This window comes from Meriones unguiculatus (genome assembly GCF_030254825.1).
Source record: "Meriones unguiculatus strain TT.TT164.6M chromosome 13 unlocalized genomic scaffold, Bangor_MerUng_6.1 Chr13_unordered_Scaffold_41, whole genome shotgun sequence".
Taxonomy (NCBI): Eukaryota; Metazoa; Chordata; class Mammalia; order Rodentia; family Muridae; genus Meriones; species Meriones unguiculatus.
Genome location: NW_026843650.1, coordinates 2,754,348 through 2,767,529, shown reverse-complemented (window position 1 = coordinate 2,767,529; position 13,182 = coordinate 2,754,348). Strand labels below are relative to the sequence as shown.

The following is a 13,182-nucleotide window of genomic DNA, read 5'->3' as shown; positions in this document are numbered from 1 at the left end:
GATCTGTACTTAGTATTGTTCATCTGTTAATTTCTCTATCTGTGTGTCTCTGTCTCTATGTGTCTGTCTCTCTATTTCACACTCTTCTCTCTGTCTTTGTCCACATTAATTGCCATGTCTATTCCAAAGCTATATCCTCTTCAAAAAGTTCAGATATGATACAGTTAAAACTTGTTATTCCGTTTTCTTCTAAAATGACTTAGTGATAACATTAACACTTCTTTTTTAATGGAAAAGTTTTAATCTTTATTTTTAATCTATAGACTACATTATTAAGTAAGGAGGATATACAAAACAATGATCAAAGAATAATCATGTGTTCTATTCCTTTTCTTTTGTCTGGTCACAAGGAAATATGATGTTATTGGCTATGATTGTGGTTGCTTGCCACTCACATTATTTTTATCCATGTATTCACTGTAGTCCACTTTCCCTTCCACAAATATATGAGCCCCCCTCTTCACATACTGATATGCCACATCCCTGAGCCCTGGTCAAAACATAATATTCAGTACCATGTTGTCTTTGGACTAATGTTACCCATCTGTTCAGTGTCCCCTGATCAACACATCTCATTTGTTGCTATATAAAATATCATGACAGTGTTTTGTCCTTCCACCTGTCTCATGACAGGCTGCTGACCTACTCACCCAAGGAACTGAAGATGATTCATAGATTGCTCAAGAACCCAACTAATGGCTCCTTTATATTCATGTCTTACAAACTGATGAAACACAGGTTTTTGAAGCACGCCTTTGGTTTTTTTTTTTTCAATCTAACCTTTAGGCGTTTTCATCTCCCCTACTTCACATCACACGCAGCACCCAACTGTATAACATTCGCACTTCTGTGTCAGAAAATAAATTGAAGAAGCACTAGAATTATATGATTATATTGACAATGAAATATAAATTTATATTGTTGCCACTGTTTCTGTTGTACAAATGTATGGCATATTTTAGAATTCAGTGACCTTCAATGACGTGCATGTGAAATTCAGCCAAGAAGAGTGGACCTTGCTAGAACCTTCCCAGAAGCAACTCTACAAAGATGTGATGCTAGAGACCTGTGAAAACCTCACTGCTATAGGTAAGACTGCAATTTTTCTTTCACTTTTAAAATAAAGAGAAAAATCTTACTTTGTTATTGATCCTCTTCTGTAATTCCAATTGAGAATGAGGAGGAATGCGGTAAATAAATCAGGCATGGTTCTAAGGGTCACAGAAGATAGTGATTTAAGTTTACCTTAATAATAACATGATATTTCCAATAATATATATTTTCTGGTACTATATTTTAGGCTACAATTGGGATGACCATAATATTGAAGAACATTTTCAAAGTTCTACAAGTAATAAAAGGTAACTTTATGTGCATGTTGATAGAGATATACATCTTAAATTTTAATGTGTCCTGGAAGTTTGGTGTTTTTTGTTTGTTTGTTTATTGGCTGCTTTTTATTTTCTGTTTTTGAAAAAGATTTTTTTCTGGGTATCTGTGACTTTCTTAGACTTGCTTGTTAGACCAGCCTGACCTCAAAATCACACAGATCTGCCTGCTTCTGCCTCCACAAGTGCTGGGATTGAAGGCATGTACCAGCACACATGACTGTGTCCTGGAAGTTTTAAAGAAAAGCAACAGTGTAAAAACAGCACTGCTTTACGTGTACTGATGATCATTAAAATCTCATAATTCCATGTACTTCAATGTCAGATATCTGATTTGTGTTTACAAGGCACTCCCCTAAGATAGAAGAAAATAAAATAATATTGTAACAAAAATACCATTTGAATCATATGGACATTACGGCTACTGACTTGAACTGCCAATCTGTTTAGTCTCATTCTATCTACTCAGATATTGTAAGAGGTATACACACTGAATTGGTGATCAGTATGTGTCCAAAACCTTCTAATAAGCAAAAAATTTATAGTAGAACCAGTGTTACTCATTTTCGTGCAGTAACATTGTAAAGTTTAGTGAAAGGAGCAGCTTATGAGAATCAAGAATTTTGTTGTGGAGAAACCTTAATCCCTATATGACATGTCTATGATGAACAAAAAACAAACTGTGTTAATTCAATGTGGGAATCTTTATTATTTTTGTAAATTAAACTGGTATATCATATGTCAAAATTATTCTAAGACACATGAGCATAGGGATATTGAAAGAAGCAGTGTCCCTGTCTTTCTCCAAGAACAATTGATTTGGTAGTAGTCCCCACTGTGAGTAAATTTTCTGAATGTGATAAATGGTTACTGTTAATTGGTTTTGCAACTGCACTGAGAATTTATCAGCCAACTCATATTGCTGAAAATACCTATGAATACTACGAATTTGGAACTTCTGCTTGTCCTGGCTCACTTTGTAAATGAAGTATCATTCATACAGTACAAACATTTGTGAATGGGATTGCTGTGGTAAAACTCTGAATTCTTATAATACTCTTCATATATAGGAGAAAACCTCTTATAGAAAAATGATGCTATAAAAGTGATCCACATAACAAATTCTCTTACCATCACAGGAATCTTCAAAAATACCCATAATGAAGGAGAATACCGTGAATGTAAATAAAGTGATAAAACTTTAAAATTTGATTCTTCTTTACCATTAGACAAAATTATGAAATTAATTCATATAGATAAATATATTTATTAGTGTAATGAAATGACAGTGGTAAATCTTTTACATGTGCCAATTTTCTTTGCAGGCATGAAAGCAGTCATACTGGAGAGCAACCCTTTAAATGCACTCTATGTGGGAAAACCTTCCCCTATATCACTGTTCTTATATGGCATAAAAGAACACACACTGGAGAGAAGCCTTACAAATGTAATCAATGTGGTAAAGCCTTTGCAAAAAGCAGTCAGCTCATACGGCATAAAAGAACACATACTGGAGAGAAACCTTATGAATGTAACCAGTGTGGTAAAGCCTTTGCACAAAACAGTCATCTCATAAGCCATAAAAGAACACACACTGGAGAGAAACCTTATGAATGTAATGAGTGTGGCAAAGCCTTTGCAGAAAACAGTACTCTCTTAAGCCATAAAAGAACACACACTGGAGAGAAACCTTATGAATGTAACCAGTGTGGTAAAGCCTTTGCACAAAACAGTCATCTCATAAGCCATAAAAGAACACACACTGGAGAGAAACCTTATGAATGTAATGAGTGTGGTAAAGCCTTTGCAAAAAACAGTCATCTCATGAGCCATAAAAGAACACACACTGGAGAGAAACCTTATGAATGTAACCAGTGTGGTAAAGCCTTTGCAGAAAACAGTCATCTCATAAGACATAAAAGAACACATACTGGAAAGAAACCTTATGAATATACCCAATGTGATAAAGCCTTTGCACAGCAGAGTAGTCTCCGAAAACAGGAAAAGACACACAGTGGAGAGAAGCCTTGTGAGGGTAATTAGTGTGATAAAGCCTTTGCATATAACAATCATCTCCTAAGACAACAGCACATTCTGGAGGGAAACCATGTGAATATAACTATGTGGCAAAGCCTTTGCACATAACATCTCCTAATACATAAAATAACACATACTGGAAAGATGTCTGACTGTAACCAATGTGAAAAAACTTTTGGACTTCAGAATAATCTCCACACTCATGAAAGAAACCCTAATGGACAGAAAGACTGTGATTGCTTTTAACATGGTGAAACCATTCCACATTTGTATAATCTTCATCATCATGAAAGGATTCATAATAGAGGAAAAACTTATGAATGTGTTAAAATGGTGAGGCCTTGCACAAATCTAGAGTCATCATCATCATAAAAGTATCCTTACTGGAGAGGAATTCTGTGAGGATAAGCAATTTGGAAAGGCCTTTGTGTACTTTGGTCCACTGAGATGCAACAGAACTGTAAAACTAGCTCAATGGAAATGACCTCCCTTTTCTGAAGGGAACATGCAACAGTACTATATAATAAGGGGCAATAGGAACGGAGAGTAGTCATTGGGCAGAGAAGGGAGGGGGATTACTATTGGAATTTAAAGTAAATAAACTTATTTTTAAAAAAGAATACAATGAATGGTGAATATCAATAACATGTAACAGTATTATATAATAAGGTGTTTATGGAAGACTTATTGATAATCCTGATTCTCAACATTTACTGTTTTCAATTGCCTCAGTTTACACAAGAAACTTTTAGTCCAGTGGATGAATATGTAGGGAATGCTGAACTAACACCAGCCAGGAAGTTCTCTGAGAGTATCACAACAGTGGTAGCCTGTAGAAGTTTCTTTGTGTACACATACCTATTGTTCCAGGGGTTCTATTGAAAACCATCACAACCCAGACTGAAGTTTGAGATGTGAGGGAGGAGGCTTTCTCTTGCATGTATGACCCTGCTGCTGGCCTAGTTGTATAACCATGGCAAGGGTGAGTTTTCTCTGCCTGACTTCATCTGGAGAGTGCCTTTAGACATAGATGCCAGCAACCAAAATTGATACATGGCCTTTGACACAGATCCCTGATTACTCCCCTCCCTTCAAATATAGGAAAATGAGGTTCCATGTTCTTTTTCACATGATAGGAATGTGCTGTTTAATGCAAATCAAGCATCCTTGAAGTGCCCTGTTTTAAACAATTATCTACACCTATCCTTAGAGCATCCCAGTCACTCCCTAAGGGGTACATACCCTCTGTTTTCTGGAATTAAAGTTGAACTTACTTTCTGAGGTGGTTCCCAGAGTGTTCTGATCACTGTTATGCTTGGGTGGCTTCCAAGCTTCCTCATCTTCTGGGTGGCTTCCTCATCTTCTGGGCCTCCTTCCTTCCTGGACTGGTGGGAAACAGCCTCCAGGCAGCAAGAGAACCACGTTCTCTGAAATGCTTGTGAAAAAAATGTTTCACACTTCATAGCATTTCAAATTTCACATGTTTCTTGATGTGAGATGGTAAATCAAACAGTGTCTTTGGGGTGGGACTCTCTAATCCAAGTTATACCTATTGTTTATTTCACAGTAAACTTACAGGCAAGCTTCATAGTATGAAGTCTTCTGAGTTGAGCACAGTGGCCTATGCAGAAGTAATAAGAGCAGAAATTTTATTTCCCTCATTTTAATATCTGAGTAGTGTTCTGATAATGTGTGGATGAATGGGAGAGGAGGGGGACTCCCACTTTGAGAGGATTAGGGGAAAGGGTTTGGGGGAAAGAGGGAAGGAGTATGGGACCAGTAGGAGTTGAGGAAGTGGCCTTTATAAAGGGGTATACAATGAATAAATTGTGAAAAAATAAAAATGATTAATAAAATACAAATTAATTAGAAAAACAAAACTTGACAGCAAAAATTTGAGTCCAGTCTGGGTACCCGCCCTCCCTCAAAGAAAAGAAAGATGATATAAAGAAAGCAAAGAACAATAGAATCTTTGTCTTTGCCACCTTTCTTCCTTGTGAGCTCATTTTTTAATCATTACCTAATGGAGACCCATTCCACAACTCCCCTTCCAGTAACACCCTCCCTCCCTTTTTCCCCTATCTTCTTCCCCTGTTCCACTGAAAGGGGGAGTTCTCTCCACCATTGCCATCTTCCCCTACCTTCTTAACGTCCATAAGGAGGACATGGAACCTCTTTGTCTGGGGCCTGGCAAGGCTACATCACTGGGGGTGAGTAATCAAGGAGCAAGCAACTGAGAATTTTTTTTGAGAAGTGTTTTATTATTTTATTATTACTACTACTACTACTATTATTATTGTTGTTGTTTATTAATTACATTTTATTAACTCTGTAATAAAAATCAATAAAATAATCAATAATAAATAAATAAATAATAAATTCTATGGAACTGAGAATTTATTTAAAAAAAAAGAAAAGACAGCCCAATAATCTACCTTAGACACATCTTTAAAATGACATAATATCTTCCACAAGCAAAACAACATACATTTTACTTTTTTTGGGCCACTAGAGAAAGAGAGTGGCCCTTCTGAAAAGTAAAGCTTGAAAACTTTAACAGCCTTGAGTTTATTACTTTCGTATTTCTATATCTGAGATTTTATTTAGTCTTCCCATGTCATCCCGAGCGAGGTATCCCAGAAGCAGAAAGACAGGCCTGGTAGAGACTCACTTATAAGGAACTTTGAGTCATATCATGCAGAATGAACATGTGAAAATTTGCAGAACAAGAAGGAGGACCTTCGGGAAACCGCTCAGTCCTCACCCAGAAAGCCAATGTGATGTACACGGGTGGGGGGGGAGCGGGATAAGAAGTGAAAGGACAGGGACCTACCAGAGAGGGCCTCCGAGAGCCTCTGTCTAACAGGGTAGCCAAGCAGATGCTGAGACTCGCAGCCAAACTTTGGGCAGAGCACAGGGAATCTTATGAAAGAAGGGGGAGCTGGGAAGACCTGGAGGGGACAGGAGCTCCACAAAGAGAGCGACAGATCAAAAATTCTGGGCCCAGGGTTTCTTTCAAGGAGTGATACTCCAACCAAGGACCATTCGTGAAGATACCTAAACCCCATACTCAGATGGAGCCCGTGGCAGCTCAGCCTCCAAGTCAACACCTTAGTAAGGGGAGCAGGGGCCATCTCTGATATGAACTCTTTGATTACCTCCCCCTGAAGCAGAGTGAAGTGCTAGCAGGCCACAGAGCAAGACAAGGCAGCCAGTCCTGATGAGACCTGATAGACTAGGGTCAGATGGAAGGAGGGGAGGATCTCCCTATCAGTTGTCTTGAGGAAGGGTATAGGAGAAGATGAGGAAAGGAGGGTGGGATTTGGGGGAGATGAGGGATGGGGCTACAGATAGCATACAAAGTGAATAAATTGTAATAATAAAAATAAATTAAAAATTCATAACGAAATATTTTTAATAAAAAAATAATATACTTTCACTTAAATAACAGATTCACTAATAAAATTATTATAAGCAAACATGTTGATCACATTTGAGTGAACAGACAATAATATGGAAAATAAAAAGGGAATTTCATTAATAAATAAATAATGTGTCTTGAGAGATGGCTCCTCATTTAAGAACTCTGGCAGTTCATGTAAAGGATTTTGATCACTCATTCAGAGGCTCAGAATTTCCCGAAAGCAGTGCATGCCTGTGGTTGGTGCAAGGGCATACAACCAGGGACACACAAGAAAACATTAATTAAACACTCATACACATGTAGGAAGACTAAATAAATTCTCAATGGTATAAATATGAAAGTAATAAACTCAAAGCTGTGATAATGTTCAAGCTTTTAATTTTTTTTTTTCAGTATAATGGCCCAAAGAGTAAAATGTCTGTTTTTTTGTTTGTTTGTTTGTTTTTGGCTTGTGGAAGATATTATGTTATTTTCATGATTTCTAAAGTAAATTTTTTGGGGTGATATATATATATATATTTTTTTTTTTTGGTAAAGAAATTCTCCATTGCCTGCTCTTTAATTACTCACCCCTTGGGATGCCGCCATGGAGGAAGAGGATCCATGCACTCCTGATGGGACTTAACAGGCTATGTGAGATGGCAATGGTGAAGCACTCCCCCTTTACGTGCACTAGGAAAAGGGGAGAGGAGGAAGAAGGAGGGATGGTGGGACTGGGGGGATTGGAGGAAGGGGGTTTCAATCAGGCTATATAACAAGAAATTGTGAAAAAAAATTAAGAACTAAAATCAAATCAAATCACTGATAAGACTTCCACAGTCTTGAATTCTCTTACCAGCATGGGCATAGTATCTTGCTACTTTGTGTAAGAACAATTTCAGAAGATCCATTGCCTATTTCTGGCCCCTGCAGACAATAGGCATGCATGTCATGCACAGACATACACGTGGGAAAACACGAAAACACATAAAAATAGTAAAACTGTTTAAATGTTTCCAAGACTGCTATGAGTTGCCCCATTCTGAACACTATGAACACTTCTGGGGGGAAAAATCAAAGGTGGTTTGAAAACCATGTTACCTATGAAATAATTCATTATGTAAAAATCCCAATGCAGAAATACCTCAACAAATAAAAACCACACTTTTTCTTTAATTATAATTATTTATTTTTTTTAATTTATAATTAATTATTTATTTACAATTTATTTATTTTATTTATAATTATTCAATTATCATTATTTTTATTTTATTTTTTATTAATTTCATTTTACTCACTTTGTATCCCCCCCGTGGTTCCCTCCCTCCTCCTGTCCCAATCCCTCCCTTCCTCAGCCCTCTGCATGCATGCCCTTCCCCAAGTCCACTGATAGGGGAGGACTTCTTTTCCTTCCTTCTGATCTTAGTCAATTAGGTCTCATCAGGAGTGGCTTCCTTGTCCTCTTCTGTGGCCTGAAAATGCTAATTCCCCCTTGGAGGGAGGTAATTAAAGAGCAGGCCAATCAGTTCATGTCAGAGACAGTCCCTGTTCCTATCACAATGGAACCCACTTGGATACTGAACTGCCATGGACTACGTATGTGCAGAGGTCTTAGGTTATCACCATGCAGAGTCCTTGGTTGGAGTAACAATCTCAGGAAAGACCCCTGTGCTCAGATTTTTTGGTTCTGTTGCTCTCCTTGTGGGGTTCCTGTCCTCTCCAGATCTTACTGTTTCCTGTTTCTTTGATAAGATTCCCTGCGCTCTGCCCAAAGGTTGCCCATAAGTCTCAGGATCTGCATTGATATTCTGCAGGGCAGAGCCTTTCAGAGGTCCTCTGTGTCAGGCTCCTGAATTGATCCCTCTTTTCTCCTTCTTCTGATGTCCAGCCTCTTTGCCTTTCTGGATAGGAATTGAGCATTTTAGCAAGAGTCCTCCCTCTTGATTAGTTTCTTTAGGTGTACAGAGTTTAACTTGTACAACCACTCTAGAAAGCAATCTGGCACTTTCTCACACAACTAGGAATAGCACTTCGTCAAGATCCACCTATACCACTCCTAGACATATACCCAAAAGGGGCTCAAGTACACAATAAGGACATTTACTCAACCATGTTTGTAGCAGCCTTATTTGTAATAGCCAGAAGCTGGAAACAGCCCAGATGCCCCTCAGTGGAGGAATGGATGCACAAATTGTGGTATATCTACACAATGGAATATTACTCAGCAATAAAAAAAAAAACAAAAAACAAGGAAATCATGAAATTTGCAGGTAAATGGTGGAACCTGGAAAGGATCATCCCGAGTGAGCTATCTCAGAAGCAGAAAGATACACACTGTATATACTCACTCATATAGACATATAAAAGAGGATAAACCTACTAAAATTGGTACAGAACTTTTGATTCATCAAGATAGAGAGTAGAATACTTTTTTCAAGTTTGCTAATTACATACAGACTAGACATTGTGAATGTCATTTATACCTGATAGTAGATAGTTTATTGATGTTAGAGGGAGAAGTCTTTCATTTAGCCAAAAGGGGAAATGTTGCAGGATATTTGATCCCATTATGAACCCCAAAATTGTGAATGGTAAAACACTGTTTATTGATCAGTGTGATTGAGCCCTATCACACACCTACAATCCAAGAAATTTTTGTTTATTGTAAACAGGTGATTATGGTATGGTTCAACCAGCTCTAGCAGACACCTTTAATCCAAGAACTTTCTGGACACAAGATTTACTAAAGTTAACCCTAGGTCAAGAATTGAAGCCAGAAACATGCTTACAGACATTAAAGAGCAGGAGGGACTTTGAGTTGAGAGGTATTTAAGACAGTGTGGAAAGGCTTATCTCAGACTTTTGCTTTAGCTTTAGCTTAAGCTTCAGCTCCTTAGCACCCTGGGATTTCTAGGAAGCCTTTGGCCTCAAGATTTTTGGCTTTTTTTCTCCTGGGCATGAGTTGAGCTAGTGAACATTTTTTTTTCTCCATTTGGACTGAAGCTGAGAAGGAAGGCCAGCTGGGTGCTTTATCTGCATCTCTGAGCTAGAATCTTTTCTCTGCAGCATCTGGCTCCTGAATCTTTATTGGTAAAATAGAATGGTTGGAATTTTCATTTTTGTTTATAACAACATTTGCCTTTCAAAACGTTCACCCAACAGTCTGCCTGAACTGTCACAGCATTAAAAATTCATCTAATCATGGTAATTCCAGGACCAGAAAATGTTTTTATGTACAATAAATCATGATGTTCACAATTTCTTGTAAATATTAACATTTCTTCTTTCCGGCTGCTTGCTGGGGACTGGGTTTGCAGACTAGTCAGCTTAGGAGGGTTCAATGTCTCTACAGGAAAATGAAAAGTTTCTTCCCCCTTGAGTGAGAGACTAGAAGTGTTCAGTGAATAAAAAAGAAATATAAAAGAAATGAACCTGATGGGTACTAGGTATGGGGGAGGAGTAAGTTATTTCAGATCTGAGGAAGAGTATAGACAGAGCAGGGACACCTGGGAAAATCCAAAGTGGACATGACCCTGGGCCATGTGAATAATTTAAAAATAAAAACACACAAAGAAACAAAGAAAGAAAGAAACATGCCTGAGGTCGTTTTCCCACTCAAGTAGATCTCTGTCCTCAGCTCCAACCTGAGCCCTCAGAAATGAGTAAAGAAATTAACTGTTTTTGTTTACATCTCAGGAAGCTGTTTTTTGAGACACAGTTTTTTTCTGTATGGCTTTGACTGATCTGGACATGCTTTCTAGACCAAGCAGGCCTTAAATTCACATAGATCCACCCCCTTTGCCAGTCAGAGTGCTGGTATTAAAGGCATGTGCCAATATGCCAGGATTTGATATTTTCTTTTAATTTCATTTCATTTAACTTAATGTGCTTTTTTTGAGACATGGTGTCTCTGTGCATTGTTGCCTGTCCAGGACTCTCTCTGTAAATCAGTTTAACCTTGAACTCACAGAGACCCACCTTCTTCAGCCTCTCAAGTGCTGAGACTAAGGATGTGTGCCACCATGCCTGGCAAGACTTTCTTATAACATAGTTTAAGTCACACTCTGTTATTTCAGACAACTCTAGATATGTGGGTGTGAAGGACCCTGTTTTATTAGACTCTGTTCCCTTGCATGTCCTAGACTTGATTTGTAGACCAGGGTGACATTGAACTCATACAGATCAGCATAGTTGTGCCTCCCAGAGAGCTGGCATTACAGACATGTGCCACCATGCCTGGCTCAGATTTTATATATATGATTAAAACAAAATATGTATTGATATATATTAAATATATAATATATTAACTACATTATATATTTATCAAACATTAACTCATATTAATACATTCAATAACTTTATATTTAATAAATATATTAAAGATGTATTTAAATATATATTAAAATTTATATGCATGAATTTATATACATGAATGATTTGGTATTTTGAGACAGAGTTTCTCTGTTTTAGCCCTGGCTAACTTGGACTAAATTTGTAGACCAGGCTGATATTGAACTCACTGAGATTGGCCTGCTTCTGCCTGCTAGACTGCTGGGAATAAAGGCCTGTGCCACCAAACCCAGCGCAAATGTTCTGTTTTAATCTTATTTTCTGATTTGATTTTTAAGACTGGGTTTCTCTGTGTAGGCCTGACTGTCCTGGACTGTCTTTGCCAACCAGGCTTACATTGAAATCACAAGGATCATCCTGTGTCTGCATCCCATGTGCCTGGATTAAAGGCTATTGCAAGCTTGCCTGGCAAGACCTTAGATTTACCAACACAGGGACCAGGGGAAAGGCTGTGTTGGCTGTATGCCATTGAGGCCTGCAGTAGCGTGAAGAGGCTTCCCCAGCCTACTTCCAGGCTTTTTGCCATGCCACCCATGAGCAAAGCTGAGGGACCCCGGCACGTGATTTAGGGACTAGCCTGCAGGGGCTTTATAGGCAGCACAAGGGACAGGATTCATGAGGGAGACGGGGTGGGGGACTCAGATATTTGACTGCAAGCAATCCCTCCCCTGTCCACCGACATCTGTCAGTCCGTCTGCCTGGAGTGTCCTAACGCCTCGTGCGTGGGGCAGAACCGCAGACGGGGGGGGGTGACTAAAGAGAGATGCACAATCCTGCACTCCCACACTGCTGCCTGCATCCTGGGGGGATTGGTCCAACCCGCCTGAGCTCAGGTTGGGCATCATGACCTTGTTTAGGGTGTTCTGGCGCCCTCTGCTGGCCAGCGGTGTGTGAGCAGGCAGGACACTAAATAATGCTTGGTGTGCTGGAGGCTTAGCAGGTAAGGTGCTCTGTGCTCAGTGGTAAGCTCTGTGCATAAGGCTTCCTCTGATGACATGAAGGCATATATACATGGGCCAAGAAAAAAAGGAAGAGGTGGAGGAGGAAGAAAGAAGGAAGAAAGATCAATCTATGTGTGTGTCTGTTTTCGGAAAAAAAAAATCCCAGCTAATTGATACTTGGGTACTAGTTGGTGTTGATTTGCTGGACTTGAACCAAAATACACAGGCAAATATACAGGTAGTTTATAGTGATATAAATAATTGATGTGTTTTCCTTATGGCAAATAAAATATTTTCAACCAGAAGGAAGGTGTGGAAGATGGCTAAGCAACACATTATATTTAGAGTCTGTATCAAATAAGAATGATATTATAAACTTTTTCAGAGGAATCTTCTCATGTTAAAAGAAAAGAACCATCCCTTGCTTAAAGCATTTTCTCGAGGCACATATATCCCCGCAGTACCCAGGAGATTCTTCCATAAATTCTGGATTGACAACTTTGATTACTCACCTGCTTTGCTATGTAGAAATCATAAACCATACACAGCAAACATTTCAATACAGATTAAATCAGAAGAAAATGATGGGATGACCAAGTCTGAGCCCAGCTATTCCATATGAAATGTAGTGTAGGCAGTGACCCATGCCCTCCAGAAAATGCTGTTGAGCAAAACTGAAACGGGATCTAAAGAAGACACAAACAAGGGTGAGAGTCTACCATGGCAGGTAAGCCTCACTCATCAGCAAGAGAAGCTTCACAATCTTACATCATTTGTAAGTAATTTACTGTGGTCAAGATAGTAAAACATTTTCATCTTATAATTAAAAATATGAGATTAAATGGAAAAGGGTTCTGTCACAGTTTATGTATATATGTCTGTAATTATCTTACATGATTTTGGAACTGAAAGCACTGATTAAAGACAATAAATTTGCATATACTTCAAAAAACAAGCAGTTTATATTTTAAAATACATGTATATATAACACATGAAATAAAAATGAAGAAAGAAGCCATGAATTTGAAGGTGAGCATGGGGCAGTGTGTGGGAAGGCCTGGAG

The 13,182-nt window shown here is 38.4% G+C and overlaps 1 protein-coding gene across 1 annotated transcript in view; it reads left to right on the top strand.

The window, feature by feature from the left end:
• Positions 1–2,717: 2,717 nt before the first annotated feature.
• The window catches only part of LOC132651231 (zinc finger protein ZFP2-like), a gene marked incomplete at both ends in the record, with an annotated part of 242,736 nt that continues 232,271 nt past the window's right edge, over positions 2,718–13,182 (top strand). Inside the window, one exon of the mRNA XM_060376480.1 lies at positions 2,718–3,315. Within this exon, the coding sequence (XP_060232463.1) occupies positions 2,718–3,315 (598 nt within the window). The remainder of the gene's footprint in view (positions 3,316–13,182) is intronic.